General features: G+C 38.1%; 2 protein-coding genes across 3 annotated transcripts in view; one reads left to right on the top strand and one right to left on the bottom strand.

Moving 5' to 3' along the window:
• Nucleotides 1-692: 692 nt before the first annotated feature.
• LOC129771888 (mitochondrial 2-oxoglutarate/malate carrier protein-like) lies at nt 693-16,862 on the top strand. The gene is made up of 5 exons (XM_055776009.1): nt 693-1,123; nt 9,875-10,111; nt 15,857-16,050; nt 16,119-16,329; nt 16,392-16,862. Exons 1-5 carry the CDS (start codon nt 1,068-1,070, stop codon nt 16,621-16,623), a joined length of 930 nt encoding a protein of 309 aa, XP_055631984.1. The 5' UTR covers nt 693-1,067; the 3' UTR covers nt 16,624-16,862.
• Nucleotides 7,745-24,168, bottom strand: part of LOC129771887 (inositol polyphosphate multikinase) — a 44,059-nt gene continuing 27,635 nt past the window's right edge. For both annotated transcript variants that reach the window (XM_055776007.1, XM_055776005.1), the window contains exon 6: nt 7,745-8,189. In XM_055776007.1, the coding sequence (XP_055631982.1) occupies nt 8,169-8,189 (21 nt within the window). In that variant the 3' untranslated portion in view covers nt 7,745-8,168. The remainder of the gene's footprint in view (nt 8,190-24,168) is intronic.

Raw genomic sequence — 24,168 nt, forward strand, 5'->3', positions numbered from 1 at the left:
TTCATTAATCTTAACCATTTATGAATGAGGGATTTGTAATGTATAGTACATCAAACAAATCTTAGAGAATTTTCGATTCAATTGGTATGCAAATCATTAGGATTCGTTGGTGGTGAAAATATTTATTAATTTTATTTCATGAAAACGTTACCTGTTTTCTGATTTGGCACCCTTCTTAAAAGACGTAGTTTTACGTCAAAAATCATGTGAAAAAATGTACATGCGAGTCGTATTAGCAGTTTCGTGTTAGCTCATGAGCGCTATAAGCTTAATTTTTTTAATTTAACATATGTTTTCGTATCGTATATTCATCAATAGTTTCATTTGGTTGATGTAGGGCAAAATTGTTGCATATTTTTCAACAAATAATAGTTTTCTGTTATACTTTATCATGAAAACTAGTTTACTAGACTATTTATCATAAGAACATCATGTAGAAGTGTATTTCCAAATATTATTGGTAACCCTTTAGTAACCCAGCTGGTCCGAAAACTGATCCGGAATCGACCACTTCATTGACTAATCTCGCCTCAGGGTGCGAGAATCAAAAAATTAAAAAAATAACGGTATGTCCGATATGAACTTCAGTTGCAAGTACAGCCTGTACTAAAAAGCTAAATGCGCTCCTGGGCGAGAGTCCATGACAGCGAAGGCAGAAAACAAACAGAATCAAAGGAGAAACGTCAAAAGCACGCAATCAAATCGTGACCTTCCTTCGCACCGAACAGCTGGTACAGTGGTGTTCGTCAATATCCATTACCTCTACCTGTTAGCGGTGTCGGTCAGTCGGTGTTCATATTTCGTTCTTCATTTCATATTAGCTTGCGATCGAGTAGAATAATGATCGTTCTGCGAACGAGTAGACAAACATACTATATCAGTGATTGAACATTGCATTTTCTCATAATCCTTGGTTCCCCCATTCTTCCCGCCTGGTAGTAAGGTCGTGTTTTGCATTTAAATTTTTGAAAGTGTGAATCAAGTTTGTTTCATTGTCCGAATATAACGATTTTATGCGAATCTAACATCTGACCACGGTTTGTAAGTGAACTTGAATTCAGTTAACCATGAGCGACAAAAAGAAGCCCGTTTACATTCAATATGTGTTTGGTGGCCTTTCCGGGTGAGTAATAAACGAAACGAAAGAACACTGTTTTGCATATTTCATTTTGCGGGACTGCCAGACAACTACGCTAGGAGTTATTTTTAAAGAAAGCATCAGAATCTACGCACTTGATGTGACCGTAAATATGAATGAAGTGCACGGTCAAAATGCGAAGCAAAGGATGCGGCGTTCTACAGTGCCAATGTCACACGGTTCGGTGTGGGCGAATAGTTACGAGTGGCAGCAGACTAAGCACAGAGTAACGAGAGCTGCAGATGAAGGTCAAGGACACTACACAATCGCGACAAAAAATAATTATCTATATACATACAAGCATTTTCAGTGTATGCGAACTTGTTTTGAGATGCATTTCCGGCATAAAAGCAGCCTCTTTTGGGTGATAAAAATTCAATTTCCGAATCGATCGGCTGAGTTATATCACCCCACATTGAACCGGCGATGGCCGAACATAACTGATAAAACCGTAGACCTTGCGTTCACTCGTTCGCATTGATCCATTCGTTGTGAGAATAAGAGTTATGTGTTTGCGTTCAAACCTCGGGCGGCAATGGATAAGTTTTGCTGCAGTCGGGCGATTATCGCACTTCTTAGATTAGGCAGGTTGAAGTTCATTCGATTATTCAATGTTTCAAGTTCAAGAGAGTTCAAAGCCAAAACGTTGCTAAAATATGAAGTCAATCGATTGTGTTCGAAGATTTCTTATGAATCTTATTATTAGTGGAAACTGGCGATGATTACTAGTTATCGCCTATCTATTTATTATGATTTTTAGAGTAAATACTAACTGACCCGGCAAACGTTGATCTACCATATAAATTATTTCTAGTGAATATTTTGGCTGTTAAACAAAACATATATAATGTATTGTAAACCTGTTTGAATGTTTCAACGATCTATAAAATTAATCGAATGTGATCAACAGAACAGAACGAATGAAAAGATTTGAACGAAAATTTGTATAATGTTTCTAGATTCAATGTATTTTATTAATGTAATGTAAGATGAAAAAAGTAATATATTTTTGTCGTCAAGTAGAAAAATGAATTGAAGATACATGTCGGACTCGATAATATGTGATTCGACTATATAGAATTTGGGACTCGATTATATACAATTTGGAAAAAAATATTTCCCTATTTCATGAAGAAATGTAATCTTTCAACGTTAAGGTGAAGTTTAAGTAGCTATTACATGTACAGTCCGTACAAATCCGTATTTTTGAAGATTTTGCTTGAATTTTCACCAGGAATTGTTTATATCGATATTGCAGCCAAATTAAGAAAGATAGAAGTTTTGCGCCAAAGAACAAATTGTAGAGCGTTTAAAGAACTTCAATTCAATTGATAGAAACGATCTAGTTTAATATAAATTTTTATGATAAAATTAATAATAACACATTAAAAATTATTAACTTTTAAGTGTGTCACCTCCAAAATGTTATTGAAATCCACTAATTTAGTTGTGCCACTACTATATGGTCGGTGTGAAGTCAGAGGGGACCAAGTCGAAAAATTTAAAATGCATTCAGTTAAGTATCATGTAAGCTACACACTACATTTATCAGATTTGGAAAATCACTCATACAGCAGGAATAATTGATCGAAATTGTTATGATTGATCAACGAAAACCCCTTATAGTACGCAGTCAGAGCGGACCATGTACCATTTACCATGGTGCAATGGCTCTATATCATGTGCAGACAGATTGGACCATGTATCAATCATTTGTATATTGAATTCAAACAATTTTTCAAACGCCGAATTCAAACTAATAAAAAAAATTCCTGAAGCTAATAGGTACCTTATTGAAATGTGCTTGAACCCGTTAGTGTAAAATGTGCACATTTTGGGTATATTGAAAAATAAACTTGGTCCACTCTGACTAAACGGATCAGTGAAAAATGCTGATCTTCAGTGTGAATGATCGCAAAATATACTTTTTCAGAGTGCGATTTGGACTGTAGCGATGACAATGAATTCCAATTTGACGATTCAATTGACGAATACTGTCGAAGATGATTGAAAATGGGAAGTTTATGCTTCAACATGTTTGTCGTGCAAACACATTCATGCCTGTAATAGATGGCAGAGACTATTATGCTGAACGAAAACAAACGTTTATGCTGTTCCAACCTCACACCCCTTCTATGTCTAATTTTTATAACAGAATGGCACACTTTGACTCACAGCTGTTAACTGTTTCCCGTACAACATCGAGTCTCACTCGTGGGTACTTGAATAACATAGGGCGCTGGAACGCTCAGCAGGTTAGTGAAATGACGTATTCATAGTTCAGTCATAGTGAACCAAATCTGAAAAAATGCTTCATTCGGTTCAGTCAGAGAGGACCATGCACGTATATGCAGCCAAATAGGTGCCTTTTTTGGCATGATACTTGATGTTTTTACAACTATCATACGTCAAAGTATTGCCTGAGAGTAGCTAACATTTCTGAGAACAATATGGAACGAAAAAATTAAATGCTTTGAAAATTGCAGAGCACTGAACTTCAAGTTCATTTTTCTCGAAATCATAAAAATGTCACATGGTCCGGTCTGACTTAACACCGACCATATCCTGTACTCATCTCTCATGAATCTTTCGGATTACATCATGAAAGCATCAGAATCATCTTCCGTAGCGTACTTTTTAATGTAGTGCCAGTTGAGGGACCAGAGTCCGAAACAAAAAAAAAAGTTCTAGAACTCTGTCATTGTTGAAATTCGAACATTTGCGTGGAAGGATTTTTTTCATCAAATATGATCGTCTATCACCTCCTGAGAGAATCTGGATAAATTAATTTTTATCATGTGAGAAAGGTGTTTTCTGACTTTGAGGGGATGAATCAAAAATCAAATTCCTCTTTTATTTTCAAAAAACATAAAATACATAAAAAAATGTTTTTTTGACTCGATTATATACAGTGAAAAGAAATCAAAAACTATATATTAGGCTGTCAAAAAAGTCCTGCGGTATTTCCGCGAGGTGTCGTTGTAAGCGCGTAGTTCTAGTTGTATTCATTGTATCGAATCATACTATAGCGCAAAAAGGTATTTTTGCGCGCTATAATATAACAGTGTTTTGTTTGGTTAAGTCGTTCGTGAGTTATAGTGTCGCAAATATGGAGCAAAATAAAGAGAAAATCCGACATATTTTACAGTACTACTATGACAAAGGAAAAAATGCATCTCAAGCTGCCAATAAAATTTGTGCAGTTGTGGAGGCGATCTGGCGTAGTGGTAACATCCATGCCTCTCACGCTAAAGGTCACGAGTTCAATTCTCACTCCCGACATTCTTCCAAAAATGGAAGTAAAAAGTGACGAACCAGGCAAATGAGTTGAAAATCACTATAATACTGATAAAAAAAAAATTGTGCAGTTTATGGATCCGATACAGTTTCCATTTCCACCGCACAACGATGGTTTCAACGTTTTCGTTCTGGTGTAGAGGTCGTCGAAGATGCGCCACGCTCCGGAAGGCCTGTCGTCGAAAATTGCGACAAAATCGCTGAATTAGCCGAGAACGACCGGCATAGTAGCAGCCGTAGCATTGGCCAAGAGCTGGGGATAAGTCATCAAACCGTTATTAACCATTTGAAGAAGCTTGGATTCACAAAGAACCTCGATGTATGGGTGCCACACACGCTGACGCAAAAATACATCTTTGACCGTATCGACGCATGTGAATCGCTGCTGAATCGCAACAAAATCGACCCGTTTCTGAAGCGGATGGTGACTGGCGTGAAGCGCAAACGGTCGTGGTCGAAGCCCGCTGAAGCGGCTCAGACGGTGGCCAAGCCCTCATTAATGGCCAGGAAGGTTCTGCTGTGTGTTTGGTGGGATTCCCAAGGTATAATCTATTATGAGCTGCTTCCCTATGGCCAAACGCTCAATTCGGACCTGTACTGCCAACAACTGGACCGCTTGAAGGTAGCACTCATGAAGAAGAGGCCGCATTGTCTTCCATCAGGACAACGCCAGACCACACACTTCTTTGGTGACGCGCCAGAAGCTCCGGGAGCTCGGATGGGAGGTTCTTTTGCATCCGCCGTATAGTCCGGACCTTGCACCAAGTGACTACCACCTGTTTTTGTCCATGGCGAACGAGCTAGGTAGTTAGAAGTTAGCCACAAAAGAGGCCTGTGAAAATTGGCTATCCGAGTTTTTTTTGCCAATAAGGAAGCGAGCCTCTATAACAGGGATATTATGAAGTTGGCATCTCGTTGGGAACAAGTCATCGAACAAAACGGCGCATATTTGACTTAAAACAGATGATTGTAATTAATTTTATGAACAAATGAAAATTTAAAAAAATACCGCAGGACTTTCTTGACAGCCTAATATAATCGAATCTGCGCTGTATATCAATTTCTTTCGATTTTTGTCTCGGTGGAAAATACGCGCTTGCCGTTTTTAAGATGGACATCAGGGTACGCTTGGGATTGTGTCGTTGGTGCAATCTTTAGGTAAACGCCTTGTACTTATTACATCCGCCATGCAAGACGTTAAAAGTTTCAGATCCACGCATGAACCACGTTTGTGGTAACAATATCGAACAGTCTCCCATATTTCAGAATCCGATTGGTTTGAAACTCTACTTCACGATTCGATAGAAATCATCTTCTGCATTCTTAAATCCGTTCCTCTCAAATTCAATCGTTCTATGTAAATGTGACAACCTTGCCTTGTCGTAGAACAAACGTCAAATTTACTCTCTATCAGTTTGGCAGACGCGGAAATAGATTCGGGGAAAAATTTATTATTTGAAAATGATTACACGATGTCGTTATAATATTAAAAGACACAGTTATTTATTTTTATGAATTTCCTTGAATTTCTGCCAAAACTTTATCTATAATATAAAGCCATCACCGGACACGATTTTCGTTCAAGATTTACCCCACTTGCAGAGAATGTATTACCCTTTACATAGAACACATTTGTTATGTAGAGTTAATTTTTCATTTAAAATTTTCGTTTTAAAAGCGTGTTTATTTCACCCGAAAATCCATAACCATTTTTGGTTCACATAAATGGAACATCGAGCTCAATGTCGGCTATGTCGATTTGTATAGAACATTTGCACAACTCGAATGATTTCGAGTCGAACGGATTACAGAATGCAAAATTGCTATCCGTTCGGGTAATTCTAACTCGATCTGATTTCAGAATACTGGTTAGTAGTTGATCAGTAGACAGATCTGGAATTGCTAAGGAAATTACATTATCGATATCCTCAGGGCCTAACGATTTTGTCGACTAACCAAATTAAAAATGTGTGGATGAGGTAATCCTCGTGTCTTCTATTCAACCGCATACATCCAGCAATATGTGGGACCGAACCCGACATGACTTAATTGATTGTTTGAACACACGCTCTTTATCTTCGCGCATATGTCGATCATAAATTGTTTCGACAGCTCACGACATCCTAGAAAGGCGTTGTCCTGATCATATAAGATCAGCCTGTGATACAATTAAAAATGAAAAATTATGTTTATAATGAATGAATTACCTCTAGCGAGGTCTCATTGTTTAATGTTTGTGCAATATCCGTCTTGTCCCTTCAGAACATCTGAGGGATTTTTCTTCAAAACGACCCCTCCTGACTTGCATTATAATCACACATGTTCCAGAGCTAGTCACTTAGCATACATTCAAGCGTATTGCTTGGCATAGAAAACTTAACCAAGTACTACTAAAAATGATGCAAGTAAAACTACGATGATAAGGCGTTCAATAGCAGAAGAACATGGAGAGAGTCATATGAACGATGTGGTTTAACGATGAATTGCAGATTATTGTTTTGACGTAGGACTACGTCTTTCATGGTGTAAATTCAAAGTTTCGAAAACGAAGGCGTTACGCCGGAGAACCAGATTTTGAGCGTAAATAGCTCCTAAACAACTGAACGAAATCGTATGATAAACACTTCATTCGAAAGATAAAATGTGTACGCGTTCTATATTTCTTACTTTATGATCCAAAAACTTGTTTCAATAGCCTTAAAATTGAAATCACGAATCGGTATATAAGCGAGCGTTGCTCGGGAATCCACTCAGTTATAATTAGAGGTGGGCAAAACGGTTCACTTCAATGAACCATTCACTGACCAACCGTTCACTTAAGAGAACTAGTTCTTTTGAGCAGTTCACTCACTCGTTCGCACAGGAGAGGGATATGTCAAAGCAAGTATAAAAAAGTGTGGGATGTTATGTAGGACTGTTCTGTTCATTCAGAAAATCCTGTTTATTAGCAAATAATTATTCGTCCGAATTTTGTGGAAATTTTGATTTAGTTCGAGCCGTGATTCACTTTTTTCAGCACCAAACTAGCTTTGCGCTGCTCTTCTTACGATGTTTACCAATAACTGCTATAATAAAACTATACCAAAACGCGAAAGTCTATCTCAAAATTATCGAGCACAATATGATATAATAGATTTTTTTTTCATATTTATTTACTGTTTAACAAGACTGTTTGGAACATTTCGGTTTCAACTGTATTTTCTTGGTGAGGTCGATTTACTTATCATCTTACTGAAATGTTTACTCTCAACTTAAAAATATGATATTATAATTTTGTTTGATCATTAATCAAACAATTCAATTTAAAAACCATCGTATCCTGAAATGCTGCGATTTATTATGAAAACGGCAATACCGACATTTTATTTTTGTTGTTTCATGGGGCTATCGTTTGTTTCCCTTCGTTAATTTGAGGACTTTTTACCTTGCAGCATCATTCATCTATCACTCGTTCGTTTTCCGTCCTCTTATACACCGATCACCCCACACAGTTCGTTCTGAACTGTATGCACAAGTCTACCCAAGCTCAAGCTCAAGCTCATGAAAGCGCTGATGAACGGTGTCACCGAGAGCCTGTTTGTGCACCTCAGGCCAAAATGGAATCCATCAGGAGGACAGTGATGCCACTGAAGAGGCGACCAAGAAAGTAACAGCATCGAAAATTGGTTCCGCTTGAGGCATCGGAGCAGCCGCCACACACACATACACGCGCGCAATTCTTTTCGTTTGGTGGTTATCGAGCATCGAGAAGAATCTGGAAAGATGTTATCGTTGTAGAAAAATAATCTGCCAGTTCCCCTTGGAATTGAAAATTACATTCAAGCGAAAGTGTTTATTTTATTTTTTTCTGTTCATATAATATTGCGATCAAATGCATTTCGATTTGTGATTTTTCGATCAAGTGCAATTAACAGGAAAGCTTCTGAAGATTGTTATTCCCCATCAGTAGAATATTTTCGTATACAATAATGGATGCATAAAACCTTGTGCCTCCAACGAAACGCTTTCGAAGTCCTTCAAACATTCATTTATTCATTTATCCAGAGTGGATTCAGATTCAACTTCGAACAAATGATCGCTAAATCAACGATAGTCCTACGTCAACCTTGCGGTTATACCACAGATATAACCCTGTTTTCCTGTTTTTTCTTCGAATCACAATTTCTCGCGTCATCATGCAGTCGCCATCTATGATTCTAGCAACGCTTGCACATTGAAATTACACACGTGCTCTCCAGCTGGTGTTTTATCGGGATTGGCGACAATAGCGTGATTGTCATTGATGAAGTATTCGTTGTGCTCATTCAAAAATACTTCCAGCTCTCCGGCGATATGCCTGGCTTAGAGGAAGTGAGGTTACTTGCGAATGTGTGAATGAAAGTTCGATGTAGCGGGCGTAGTATATAGCTGTCATTTAACAACATAAATAAAGTTCTGTTTGGAAAACGAAGGACTGTTAAATTACTTGAATATTGTTTTTACACAAAACACTAAAATCAGCATTAAAAATAGGGTATGGGGGTTTAAATTTGTGGTTATATCAATTATTTAAAGCCAAGTTTAAGAAAAAAAAAGTATTAAGATTTATTCCCTGCGTAGGGCCACACTAATCGGTATCCTAGCGGTATCGTATATAGTTTACAACTTATTCTCATGTCTACCAAGTTTTTTGTGCATAATTTCATCATAATCGATCGAGCCGTTTCGGAGGATTCGACCACGAACATCGTGACACGAGATTTATATATATATATATTTATAGGTCGGACTCGATTATATACAGACTCGATTATATGTGATTCGATCATATACAATTTTGGACTCGATTATATATAGTTTGAAAAAAAAAATTCAAACTTTAAAAAATTTTGAAAAAAAAGAAAAAAAAATAATGAGATGGAAGCTTCTATGCATATTTCTGTTTCTAAACTTAAATTTCTTAGTAACAAAACCACCATCAATCGATTCATCTTCTTCTCAATAACATGAATGCGCAATCGTGTCAGACGGGACATTCTAATTGATTCAATTGTGATATTTGTGCTCTGTTAACAGTTTCAATTGACACCGCAAACATGACGTGAAGCCATCAAGAAGTCCACTGATAGCAACAACGGCTTCTTCCCCACGGAACATAGATTTCCATGATAGATTATTTTCGAGTAGATGCAAATAAGTTTGGTACATGTTAATAAATAAATATTGATTTACGATAGACTTCGAATAGATTGAAAAAAAACGTCTCAACAGAATTTCATATTCTTAATTATGTTTAATTTTATAACACATCTTTTTCCGCTATGACGCCAGTTGAATCAACGTCATTCTTCTCAATTTCGCTAACTGCCCAGGCATATCAATCATATATCATATTATAGCGCTGCGCGCTTTCACTTCCTAACACTTCTCATCCATAAATAAACGTTCGTTCCGTTCCAGAATCGGAGCAACATGCGTCGTCCAACCGCTGGATCTGGTCAAGACGCGAATGCAAATTTCCGGCATGGGAGGCGCTGCCAAGGAGTACAACAACACGTTCGATGCGATCGGCAAGATCATCAAGCGGGAGGGTCCTCTGGCGCTGTACAAAGGTCTAAGCGCCGCGATCATGCGTCAGGCGACCTACACCACCACACGGCTCGGTGTATACACCTCGCTCAACGATGCGTACAGACAGTAAGTAACAGAAGCTCACGGGTCGGAAGGAAGGAAATCATACATGTGTATACACGCATTCAATAATAATAAATAACAAATAATATAATATATACTTTCATACTCACATCTATCTTCTATCCATTACATTATACTTTAATCAACTTCCTATTCCTACAGCCAAACTCACCAAGGAGGATAAATTCATTAAATAAACCTCTCCATTTTTCAGCTCTACTATATACCTTTAAATTCAAAACCACTATATTTTATTATCTATTCAAACTGTATTTCATTTCATTTCACCCCACCCCACTCCTCCCCTCTTTCCTTCCCATACCACTACCACCCCCTTCCACTCCACTAATCCCACCCAAATCCTTTCCACTCCTTTCCTTCCTATCCTCCTGAGAAGGGCCTTTTTGTTTTTTTTTGTTTTTGGAGCACGCCTTTCGCTGGGTCACTTGTGCTTCGTTACCGCGTTGGTCCTCGGATCATTAAATATTTACTTCCCTTTACAGCTTATATTAAATATCTTATGAAGCATAGGATCCCTTCCTACCTTCTTCTTGATTCGAAAATCGAGCGGACAGATCTGATGGATGTTATTTTGTTTTTGGTTTCCCTTTCGCCAGTCACCTCTGGGCTGGTCTTATTGTGGCTCTTCACTGGGCTAGAGGCGAATGAACTACAAAGTTTAAAGCCTCTTAAAAACAAAGAAGAAGAAGAAGAAGCTCAACCCATTTGCGGGGGGAGGGTTATTTTCGGCTAAGACATGTGACACGATTCGAATCGAGAAAGAAAACAACAAAACAGACTGCCGCCGCGCCACGATGGATGATCATCAGATGTGACCGGTGGGACAAACGCGGCAAAAAAAGATTGAAAACAATTATTTTTTTGCTTCCACTGTTGATTTGAGAGAAAAAATAAGCAGCTCGCGCAGCAGATTATGATGCGACGCCGGCTTCAAACACCACAATATTGAAGCGAAATTTTATAGCTGAAGCGACTTTCAAAATTTTCAATGCTTTCGATTTCTGAAAAAAGTGACTTATATAAAACGTACACCTGCGGCATGCCACATCAATTAAATCGTTTCGCTTGGATTAGTATAAAATCAATCACTTCCGTCAATTGTAAAAAAACAACAGCTAACATTAATAACACAGAAAACATCGGCCAAGTTAGGTAAATTCGACCTTGGAGTCAAATATATGCTTTACCGTAAGCCCACAAAAAACTTATGGTTTGGCATTTTCATTGCCAGTCATACTTACAATAGACCAAATTAATGGTCATAGGGTTTCAAAACTTCTATAAGAGAAAAATGGAAAGGTGGAAAAAATATGCTCTGTTGAAGTCGGAGTGGGTGAACTCACTATACAGCCATTCCATGCCAAACCGATGAAATGGTTCTCAGATTTTCGTGAAAATTGGCAATTTTGTTTCTAAGATTAGACCGGTTTTTTTTTAATTTTTCGTTAGGGTTTCCATTTCGATTTAAGGGGGGGGCCGAAAAATATTTTTTTTTCTAATTTTTTTTCTAAAAATGACTTTTGGACTATTGGACCGATTCTGATGACCGACATATCAAATTAAGGCCAATTAGCTGTTCTTTTTTTGGAAAAAAAACTGTACTTGCAGAAAATTGGAAGTTTTTTTAGTAATCATTGATTGTATTTGTTTTTACAGTTTACATGGTCTCGGGACCAAGGACGTTATATATTTTAATATCCAGAAATCCAGAAATCAGATATGTGTTCTTTTTCGTCTTTGAAATATGATTTTTCAAAGTTAACCGATGATCTAAAACATAATTGTTCCCCTTTTTTCCCAAAAATGTTTTTTTCAAACATTCATAACTTTTGAACTACTAGTCCGATTCCAATAATCGACATATTAAATTGAAGTCAGGGAGTTAGTCTTCTTCGAAAGAATGCTACACCTGCGCAAAAATGGGATTCTGGTTGCATAGATTTGGTCTAGTCTCATAGAAATATCAAACGAAGACTGAAAACATGTTAACATCGAAAAATCATAACTCACAAATGAAAGGAAACACATCTCTGATTTTTTTATATGTATAACAACCTTTCAATCAAAAAAAAAAAATAAATAAAAATAGCGCCCTCGGTCCCGAGACCATGTAAACTATAAAAAGCAAACACAATCTATAATAACGTGAAAAATCCAGTTTTCTCGCAATTGTAATGTTTTTTTCAAAGAAGACTATCAAATAGGCTTCAGTTTGATGTATCGATTTATTAGTTCAAAAGTTTTGAATATTTGAAAAAGTCGTTTTTGGAAAAAAATATGAAAGCGAATAAAATGATTTTTCAAAAAAAAAGAACACATCTCTGGTTTTTGAATATGTTATGTAAAAATCCTCAGTTTAAAAAAAAAATTACAAAAAGCATACCATGCTTGGTCCCGAGAACATGTAAACTATAAAAACCATACAATCATAAATACGGAAACCAAACATAAATTTCATACGAGTATAGAAAAAAAAGACTTCAATTTTTCTAGTAGTTCAAAATTTATGAATCTTTGAAAAAAACCATTCTTGGAAAAAATGTAAAAAAAAATCGAATCGCCTTAACATGGTCACTCTAACGAAAAAATTAAAAAAATAATACGGAGGTCCTATCCTACCCGCCGTATTTTCCAGACATTGCTCCGTCCTGGCGATTCGGAGGATTGAGGTCTTTTTCAATGTGATTGATCCCATTGTCACGATACCACTGCAGAACCTCTCGACTGTGGTGGCAGCTTGCCAAATCTGGCCAAAACTTCACCGGACGTTTCTGCAGGCACTCTCTACTATACATTTTCGAGACCTTTTTCATTTTTCAAAATGTTGGTTTTCTGTCCACAGCTGCAAATCCCTTGCCAAATCAAGAACTTCTTGGCAAATTTATCAGCGGAAACGAAACTGCTGGGAACGTTTCCTCTAGCAGTGGTCTTATAGAATTTCAGGTCTGTGAGTTATCCAAAATCCAATCTTCACGTGCGTTGTCACCCGTCGGCATGTATCCTTCGTACTTCGTCAAAACCTTGTTGTACAATTTTGGAGCGCTTCTTTAGGCCACCAGATTTTTCTTCAGCAATGGTTGTTTGGTTGCATGCAGGTACGGAAATTACGATAATCTTCTCACATATCAATTCTCCGGATGGTATTTTGGTTAGAGTTGTGTTTGTGGCGATGTCGTAGTCCCGGGATTGCGTTAATTATATCAATACTTTCAACTTCAACTTCCGATCGTATTTTCCATTTAGAAGCGTTCTCTGATCCACCGGAACAACGCCTACTACGATCGTTGTTATAGAATGAACAACTCTAATTTCTAAGATTCTAACTGAATCAAACCTTAACGGTAAATAGATAAAATGACAACTTGCACCTTTATTTTTCAGCATAAGTGTTCAAGCCAAATTACAGAGCATGTAATGCAAAAATGCAAATTTCATATCGATTCCTTATACTTCAAAAAATCGCGAAAATCGATCTTTGTTTTCGATTTTTCCGATCTTTTTGATCATAGATTTTTTTTTGTTATTTGTTTTTCAGTTAACATTGATTTTTATGTAACTGAAAACCACCTGACGAATTTCTTAAACAATGGATGCCTCTCGAAGTTGTCAAATTAGTGGTTGTAAATTTAGAACCAGTTTTGAGTAGTTTGGCCATTACAAAACAAGTGGTCATAAGTTATACTGACAGTGAAAAATTGTGACGAAATTTCATGGTGACCTCTGGTCCAGCCGAAATGTTCTTTTTCTAGAACTGGGCCTACTACCGAGATTTTAACTGAATGGCAGACGTATGGCACGGTTGGATTTTATGGAATTATTTTCAGCGGTATTCTGGACGAATATCATATCAGTTGTTGAATTTCTAATAATAATTATCAATTAATCTATTTGGTTAAATGATTCAATGGCGGTATGAGACGAGTGACCTGCAAAATATATTTTTGTGACCTTCATGCTGAGAATCAAAATAAAATACTTTTCTTTTTGAATAGAAATGTGAAATATGTTTAAAAAAAGAAGATATGAAGAATACGTAAAAAATGGAAAAAGGTATTCGATTTTTCAAAGATCGATTCAGCAAAGATCGTTTTTCTGGTACCGATTTAATCGGTGAATTGATCGCTACACCTTTTAGAAAATCGATCCGTCAAGATCGATTTTTTTCTGAAGATCGCCCGATCCTATTCTGTACACCAGCACAATTCTAGTACTTTCTCGGTGGATATTTTAGAAAACAAATCCAGACTATTCGCGTTCGGTTTTGGTTTATTTCAATGCAGTCATAACAGTTGTAGAACTACTAATCCTTATTTTCGGCATCTGTGTAACCGCACATAACAGCGGTGAAGGACGACAAAAATATAGGCCTGTCCTCGGATTTACCAGAGAAAAAGGGGAGATCCCTCGGGATTGCTTGACGCGCGGCAAATTGTTTCTTAACGATAGGACATTCAACACTCTATCTAGGATACAGATTTGTTGTCGATTGTTGGGCTTCGTACAATTCACGGCCACGGCACTCAGATCGTCATTAATACGTTGAGTGCCACCGTTTTATAGCGACTCTATGGACATCTATGGACGTATTAGGGCCATCGTTTTTTGTCGTAGTGGAATGTATTTTTGTTCGTAAGGGAATGCTTATAAACTTATATGCTTATATTAGTTACCTTAATTATCATATGTTATACTGTCAGTCATCGGTGACTAACGCAGTCTGAGCGAAAACTCGGTGTCAGTCACCGTAGACTGTCGTGGCAGTTAACGTGTTAATCACAGTGAAATATTGTTCATAATTGAATTTTATGCCGATTTACGAGAAGACGATTGCACTGGGAGACAACTGATATTCAGGTTTATGGAAACATGAGTTATCTTAAAATCTCTAGGTTAACTTCAGGCTAACTGCCGGTTATACAAACCATCAACGGATGCGGCGCTTAGGAACAGTGGCATGTTTCTGTCGTTATCTGGGATTTCCCAAGAAATGTAGGCCCACACTGTCGTATTGGACATTGTGAGACTGCTCCAAGACAAATAGATGAATTATTCGATGCTTCGGAAACTAAACGAACCTTACGTTTCCCAAAAGAATGGCATCCGAGGGTTAGGTTTCAGTACATTGTACATTGTCAATTTAGAAACATTGAGGTCAGTGTGCGTTTTGCGTGCATAGTGTGCGTTTTGCGTGCATAGTGTGTGATTTCCGTCGAATTCGCTATCTGACAATCTCAATCACTCGCTCAGCCTTTGCTGTACGTCTTCTGTCGAATCTTTTGCGGTCATCAAACGAAGAAGTCTCACGGTACCTCCTAATAGTTCGATAAACAAAACCACGCTTCACTCCCAGGTTTATGGAACTCGTGAAATTACTTCCTGGGCGCACCCCTTTCAAAAACTTTTTTATCACTACAGTCGTAGCCGTGTCGTGTCGTGTCGTGTATATCTAGTAGTCAATACAATTCCAAAAATTCCTTCAGGGACGAGGGAAATAATCTAATGTGCCCTTAACCCTTTAACGGCTAGTGGCAACTATATTGCCACCAACGATTTTATTTTTTTTTTCTCTTTTTTAACAATAAGTTATCACTTCTAGCCTTATATGGTAACTAGTTCTAATATCTAGCAACATGCCTGATATTTTTGAGCGCAAAAAAAAATAATTTTGGAGCCATTTTTGTGCTAACAACTTCCAACTTATGGTCCCCTTGTTATTACCATTTTCAGAAAAACAAACAGGTCCCCGAACCTCCTCGAATCGATGGCAATGGGAATGACGGCTGGTGCCGTTGGTTCATTCGTGGGCAATCCGTGTGAGCTGATTCTGATCAGAATGACCGCTGACGGCAGGCTACCGCTAGCAGAGCGTCGCAACTATACGAATTTCTTCAACGCATTTCTCCGAATCGCACGCGAGGAAGGTAATAATTTTGTTGTGTTAATATTTCCCTTTTCCATTGGGTATAATCGATGACTCGCAACGTTTTAGGCGTGTTAGCACTCTGGCGTGGATGTATTCCAACGATGGGTCGTGCCATGGTTGTGAATGCCGCTCAGCTCGCTTCCTATTCGCAGGCCAAAGGATATCTCGTCAATAACGGGTACTTCAATGAGGGTATCGCTCTACACTTCACTGCCAGTATGTTCTCTGGATTGGTTACAACCGCTGCATCGTTGCCAGTGGATATCGCCAAAACGAGGTATCGTAGTAAAAGAGACAATCTTCGATAATAATTCCCTAACCGTGCCTTTTCGTTTCCAGAATTCAAAACATGAAAGTTGCCCCAGGTGAGGTTGCACCCTACAAGAACGCCGTCGATGTCATAGTGAAGGTCGTCAGACACGAGGGTGTGTTCGCTCTCTGGAAGGGCTTCACGGCCTACTACGCCCGACTGGGACCACACACGGTTCTAACTTTCATCATTCTCGAGCAGTTGAACTCTTTGTACAATACGCATTTCATGGGTGGCAAAGGGGGCAAATCTGGACTGTGAGAACCTAGTATCGTGCAATATCGTCCGTCAATAACAAAATATCGCAACAATCGACCAACACAAAACAAAAATAACAAAACACAAACTGTTGCATTTCATATACACGAACCCGCATGAACTTGGAATATTTCTGGTTTTTGTTCATTCGTTCGAGTTAAGAGTATATTTTCTTCTTATTAAAGATTATCCGTTGTTATTATTTTATTAAATTTTATGTACTGTTTTGTGCTTTCGATGAATTTTTGTTTGCATTTTTCACACCCTCCAGATTGAGCAATGAAAACACTGCCGAAAGTCAGGGCTCAGTTCAGTCAGCCGTAAAAGAGACACCCCAGAAAAACTAACACAATAGACACACTAGAAGGACGCTGGTAATGGGCCAAGTTCGCTGGAAGACAGATGGGGTGCCCAAACCAATCAACGTCACTACACGCACACGTTCCCACGTACGCCAAGCTATCATGAGCACACACACACATTGTGAGGGTTGCCAGATAGATGTAGGAAAAAATCTAATGGTTCGAAAGCAAATAATTGTGCTCACATGTTGTTGATGTCAGCCAGGGAAAGTTTGTACGGTGCCGCAACATACGGTTATTATGCACCATCATAATATTATTGCCATCGTAATGCTGCGCGATCGAACAGAAAGAAACAAACAGACAGAAGCAGATAATTCCCAGGGCCGCTATCAAGTTCTTGTATGCTTTGGTTTATGTTTCGAACACAAATAAATTATTCTTTGCCTAGATGATTAGACTTGTTCGAGGGAATTTAGAAGCGATTCAGCAGAATTTAGTTGTAAATCAGTGTTAAGAAAATACCGTTTTGTTTAAACCGAAAGTACTAACTAACAAATTATGTATGAATTAACCTGACAATGAGAAAGGATTAACTTCACATATATAGTGTACGGACACTTCCAAGGTCGGATATACTTCCCACAACAGATAAGATAAGAGTTGAAGCCTGCGTTTTGGTTCATTTACTGGTTGCTTATCTGATACTGAATAATAGTTGAAAGTAAAGATCGTGAGATTACTGAATTCTTACACTTTTTCTTGGCCTAAACCTCCTATTATTTTATTTTAAACTAGGGATTTTGCATGCATCTGCGATTACTCGTGCGATAATCGGGAATCGAGATGTACCGTTCAGAGTTCCAGAGAAAGGAGTTAGAACGAGAATGGTAGATCGTTCGCTTATATATGGTTATTCGTGGTTTCACACCAAAAGTACAAGTTGACAATGACACGTCGAAGTGTGATGAACAAAATGAACAATTGAATACATCAATGTCAGGCATGCATATTTGAAGCACAACAAGTCATGAACAACACGAATTAATATTTCTAGGTGATAAACAAAGAGTTTATTTGCAAAATCATATAGATTCAACGCAAAAACTGTTTTCCTAAACCGTATCCTTTCCTTATGCATCACACATCATCATGCCGGGTGTTCTGGTTCGATTCCCGTTCTGGTCGGGGGGTTTCCGTGAAAAAAAAATTCTTCCGACCTGCACTGACAGACGCGTATTCTAAAGATTGCCACTTAGAATACATTGAAGCGTGTTATTTGGAATAAGAAATCTCAACTAAGCACTCATAAGAATGATGTTGGTTAAAACCTACGTTGAGACGGCATAAGTTCCACTAGGAACGTTAGCGCCTTTCATGATGATCCTTTCCTTAGACATGGCCATTGCAAGGGTTGGCGAAGAGAGCAAGTAGATTAGCTCTGCACTGCTGGCGATTTGGCCTCGAACAGGTACCGAATGATACCTGCGAATGATGTACATAATCCGGTTTGGAAAAACAATGTAATGATTCTGCGTCAAGAAAAGCAACAGGCGCATCACGCCACGTTTCGCGCCAATGAACGAGTTGATAGCTAAAACTAATAATCAGCATTTTTAGGCTATAAAAGAGTTAGCGCCATGTGGCTCAACCTTTTTTTCGCGTGTAGATCGGTGCAGTGAGGTTTAAGTATTTGACTTTAAGAAAAGTGAATAATAAAGTGTTTTTTAAAAACTCGTTTGTTCAAAGAACAAACATAACTGGCGCAGCGCGGTGCGGATAAGTATCGAAGTGAACTAAAAGAGACCCAGCGACAGGAACCGAGAAAAGCCACGTCATCCAACAGGGGATTAATCACCAGGAACGACGCTTCATCGAGGAACGACAGCTAAGGCCCGCTTCGATCTTGTGAACACATGTGGAAAATAATAACGTAAGTCATTTTTATCCTTTTACTGTGGAAAAATTGCAAAAGCAAGAAAATGCCTAGCAACCGATCAAGTGAAATTGAGCAGCTCCAAGCTACTGTGGCTGAGCTCCAAGAAATGCTGCTTAGCAGTGGAAGACAGTTTGACAATTATAGACTGCCTGACCCGATTCGAAACATGTCTGAATTCACAGGCATCAAAAAGGAATTACCTGCCTGGCTTGAAGAGCTAGAAGAAATATACCAAATGTACTTAGTGAAGGGAGACAACAACGCTCCCGACACGATACCCAGCCACTATATGAGGGCTATTAAAAATAAAATAAAAGGTGATGCGCGCACCGTTCTATGCGCAAACGGAAATCCTAATACCATACCTGGCATAAAACGGGTTCTGTCGGAAATTTATGGCGATCAGAAAGATCTAGCCACAAACTTGTCTCACCTATTTCACATGAAACGAGGTGATAGAAATAACCATAAATTTTATACGGATGTAAAAGAATTATCTACAAAAATCAAGATGAACCTATCGCTTAATCCACTGCAAACAAATGATCTGATTGAAATACTAATAGTTACCAAATATTTAGACAACATAGGCGAGCCACTCGCATCCATAATAAGACAATCCAAACCTACCACATTAGAAGATGCATACCAATCGGTATGCATCAACCAAAACGCTGAGGTGCGAAATCGCCCATCATACAGTAAATTCCCACGACAAAAAGACAACTACAAAGACAAACCGAACAACAACGGCGAAGCGAAATCCAATCCCCCTCGCTTCAAACCCGCGGCAAAACCATTTCATAAGAACAAAGCCGAAGTTCACAATAACGAAGTGAACGACGACACCGACAACGACAAAGACAATGACGATGACGATGACACTGCAAGCGAAACAGGAGACGAAATAAATTTTCAAACCGTTCGTGTAGCAAACATGCCAACATGAACTTTATTCCATACCTGCGCCTGTCCACCACGAAGGGATATTTAAATTTCCTAGTGGATACTGGCGCTAATAAATCATACATCAACCCTGAGCACGTTAATATATCGACAAAAATTAAACGACCAGCCGTTATAAATAACAAGAACGGAAAGTTTCTTATAGATCGCGTGGTAAACACAAATTTGCTCCCGGAAGTATCCGATGAAAAACTTCCGTACTATGTCTTCAGATTTCATGATTTCTTTGACGGCCTTATAGGCTATGAAAATTTAGCTGCCATGGGTGCGGTAATCGACACCTCCAGAGCATTTGTTACATTTAGTAATCGTAGATACACGGTGTCAAAATATTTCCCCACTTCTATCAATTTCCACGGCACCGATGAAAACCTATTCGAAATCTGCACCACAACGAACGGCTCATTTTTAATTGATAAGGAAATCAGTTTGAATCCTAACGTAATTTTAAAACCAGGCGTTTATGAAGCAAATAATTATAAAGCTTTCGTGCATCTGACCAAGAAAGGTGAACAAGGCCACACGGCACTTCAGCCATTCCCTAGTGACGCTTTCGAACTAGAAATCAATCATCAGAAGGTAAATCCTCGTTTGAATTTCCCATCAGAACACCTGAATAACGAAGAGAAAAATGCTTTGATCAAAACACTCAGATCATTCAAAGACGTATTCTTTGCGGATGATGAAAAGCTAACCTTTACACACGAGGTAAAGCATTCTATTAATACAACGGATGAAAAACCCATCCATCAAAAAACATATAAATATCCTTACCACCTCCGTAAGGAAGTTTCAACCCAAATTACAAAAATGTTGGAAAACGGTATAATTAGAGAATCCTCTTCACAATGGACCTCCCCCATCTGGGTCGTACCGAAAAAACTCGACAACTCTGGGAAACGAAAATATCGCATTGTTGTCGATTATAGAAAATTGAATGAAAAAACCCCGGCGGATCGATATCCGATTCCTGAGGTGAGCGAAATCTTAGACCGACTAGGAAAAGCTCAGTATTTTACAGTGCTCGACTTAGCTAGTGGTTTCCACCAGATTGAAGTCGACCCTAAAGACATCCCGAAAACCGCTTTCAATATTGATAATGGCAAGTACGAGTTTCTTCGTATGCCATTTGGACTGAAAAACGCGCCTGCGACTTTTCAGCGTCTTATGGATACAGTGTTGAGAAAACATTTAGGGATCCGATGTTTCGTCTATATGGACGACATCATCATTTACAGTACTAATCTTCAAAGTCATTTAGAGGACATCAAAAAAGTTCTCCAAACCCTTAGGGATGCGAACTTGAAAATTCAATGTGACAAATCCGACTTCCTTCGAAAGGAAGTAGCTTTCCTAGGACATGTCGTCACAATAGACGGGGTAAAACCCAATCCTAATAAGATAGAGGCTATAAAGTCTTGGCCTCTACCAAAAACCTCCAAAGAATTAAAATCGTTCCTCGGAACTATAAGTTATTATAGACGATTCATTCCTAAATTCGCCCATATTGCAAAACCCATGACTTCAAAACTCAGAGGTAAAAATAAAATCATCGATATTGATCATGATTACGAGAGAGCATTTGAAGAGCTAAAAACAATCATGACAACAGAAACACTTTTGGCTTACCCTAACTTCGATAATCCGTTTATTCTTACAACGGACGCATCAAATGTTGCCATTGGGGCAGTTCTAGCTCAATTACATGACGGAAAGGAACGGCCTATTGCATACCTATCCAGGACATTGAGCAGAGCTGAAGAAAAGTATTCAGCCACGGCGAAAGAGCTTTTGGCCATTTATTTTGCTGCCAAAACCTTTAGACCGTACCTTTATGGTAGAGAGTTCACGATTTATACGGATCACGAACCTCTTACAAAGGAATTAAAGTTAACAGATTCCACGGGAAGAGTTACAAGACAAAGGCTCTACTTGGAACAATTTGATTTTAAAATAATTTATAAGAAGGGCAAGCAAAACGTTGTTGCCGATGGCCTTTCAAGGATTCCACGCACAGAATTGAACCTAAACGAAGAACTATCTAATCAATTTTTCGATAATGACCCGATCTACGGACCAGAGATCGTTAATAAATATGCGAACCAACTACTTATTTACAGAGCAGATGATGCTGCAAAGAGTCCATACCTTGCGTGTATGGTTTTTCCAAACCATTTTCGTCATGTATTTCACAAACCTGACTATACGGAAGACGACATAAAAGACATTCTGACAAGACACTTAGATCCGACGAAACTAAATGGTATTTTTGCCGACCTGAATATTGCCCGAATGTGCCAACACATTATCGATACAAATTTTAAACATATTAAAGTTCATTTAACTAATATCAAACTTCCAGATTTAATTTCAGGTACCGATCAGAACGAATTTATAAGAAAATGTCACAGCTTCAATCATCGTGGATACAAACTAACATACGAGGAAGTACAGAAGTCAGTCTTCTTTCCCCGCATGTTGGCTAAAGTGAAAGAGTTCGTCAAAAACTGCGAATCTTGTAAATTTGCTAAGTATGAACGAAGACCATTCGTTATACCTCATTCTAGACGAATCTACAATGGACCATTCGAAAATGTTTTCATAGATGTCTTTATAAAGGAGACTGAAAAATTTCTTACTGTTGTAGATTCATTCTCAAAATTTGCACAGATTTACAAGATCATGCATGAGACAACAGATGAAATTCAAGAAACACTAATAAAATACTTCAAAACGTTTGGCATTCCCAAATTAATTACTTGTGATCAAGCCACAAGCTTTCGAAATTCAAAATTCAAAGAATTTTTGGAAAATTATGGCATCTCCTTGCATTTTGCCAGCTGCAGTGACAGTAATGGTATCGTGGAACGATTCCACAGTACTTTGCTAGAAATGTACATGGCCAATCAGAAAAAAGTAGAGAATCTAAATTTATACGAAGGTCTTGCCATGATCACAGCGATTTATAACGAAACCAAACATTCGTCAATAAATTTAAAACCGAGAGAAGTTATTTTCGGCACTTGTAGTTCTCTCAATCCAATAGAAATCAACCTATCAAAACAAAAAACATTACAAAACGCAAAGGACTCATTAACGAATCAGGCACACAAACAAAATTCGAAAATACCTTTAGTAACTAAAGAAGAATTCAAACAACTAAACAAACAAAGATTATTGGTGAAAGGCAAAGCTAAGCCCACACCTAGAGGACATAGATACAGACTAATAGACATTACAAATGAGACAGAAAAAACAGTAACCGACCAGGCCGGAATTAAAACACATAAAAAACACATTAAGAAAAACTTTACAGATAACTAAGACACAGACTTTTCTATTACAGACTATGGCTCTGGCTTTGGACAACGACGAATGGCAAAATTTTAGTACACGATTTAGACAAGAGCCCGGTAGCAATCATACATTTAGGAAAAGCTTATGTAAGCAACAATTATTTTAGGATACTGCACCGAGTAGATCTCATTAAATTACAAAACTCTGTTGAAACACTTTTATATCATGCAAAAACAAATATAGATTCAGCTGATTTCCTAAGCGTATTAATTCAAACTAAAGTAACGAAACTAGAACAGACATTTTTGAAATTAAAACCCTCTACTAGAGTTAGAAGATGGGAAAAACTAGGTTCACTTTGGAAGTACATTTCAGGTAGCCCCGATGCAGAAGATTTAAGGATTATAAACTCAACTTCAAATAGTCTGATAAATGCGAATGAAAAGCAAATCAAAATTAATCACATATTCGAAGACAGAATTAATAAATTAACAGAAAAAGTGAATAACGTAACAATAATACTGAATAATACAGCATTGAAAAACGATAAGGATTTCAGATCAGTAGGTTTGCTCTTTTGCTTAGATGAACTCACACAACAATTAGAAGATTTAGAGGAGGCAATAGTTTTGGCTCAACACAACATCCCAAGCAGCAGAATTATCAATGCAGAGGAAATCACGAGAATTCATCATCTTCTGGAAGGAAACAATTTTATAGCAGGAGCCTTGGACTTCGCTAGTGCATACGTGGTTTCATCCAAGGAATCCATTGCCTACATACTGAAGGTACCACGAATCAAGGATGCTGAATATGATCTCAACTTCATCGAACCAGTTATCTTCAATAACTCCCGTATATCCATCTCAACCAACTATTATCTACAAGGTCCGTCATCTTTTGCGCTAAAATCCCTCTGCGAAATGAGTAGAAACGTCTATGTATGCTCAAGTACGCAGCTTGAACCAATAACCAAATGCATTCAACAATTGATGAGAGGCGAATCAGCTACATGCCCAATGGAAAGAACCTACACCAATGGTA

Source organism: Toxorhynchites rutilus, chromosome 2 (assembly GCF_029784135.1).
Source record: "Toxorhynchites rutilus septentrionalis strain SRP chromosome 2, ASM2978413v1, whole genome shotgun sequence".
Taxonomy (NCBI): Eukaryota; Metazoa; Arthropoda; class Insecta; order Diptera; family Culicidae; genus Toxorhynchites; species Toxorhynchites rutilus.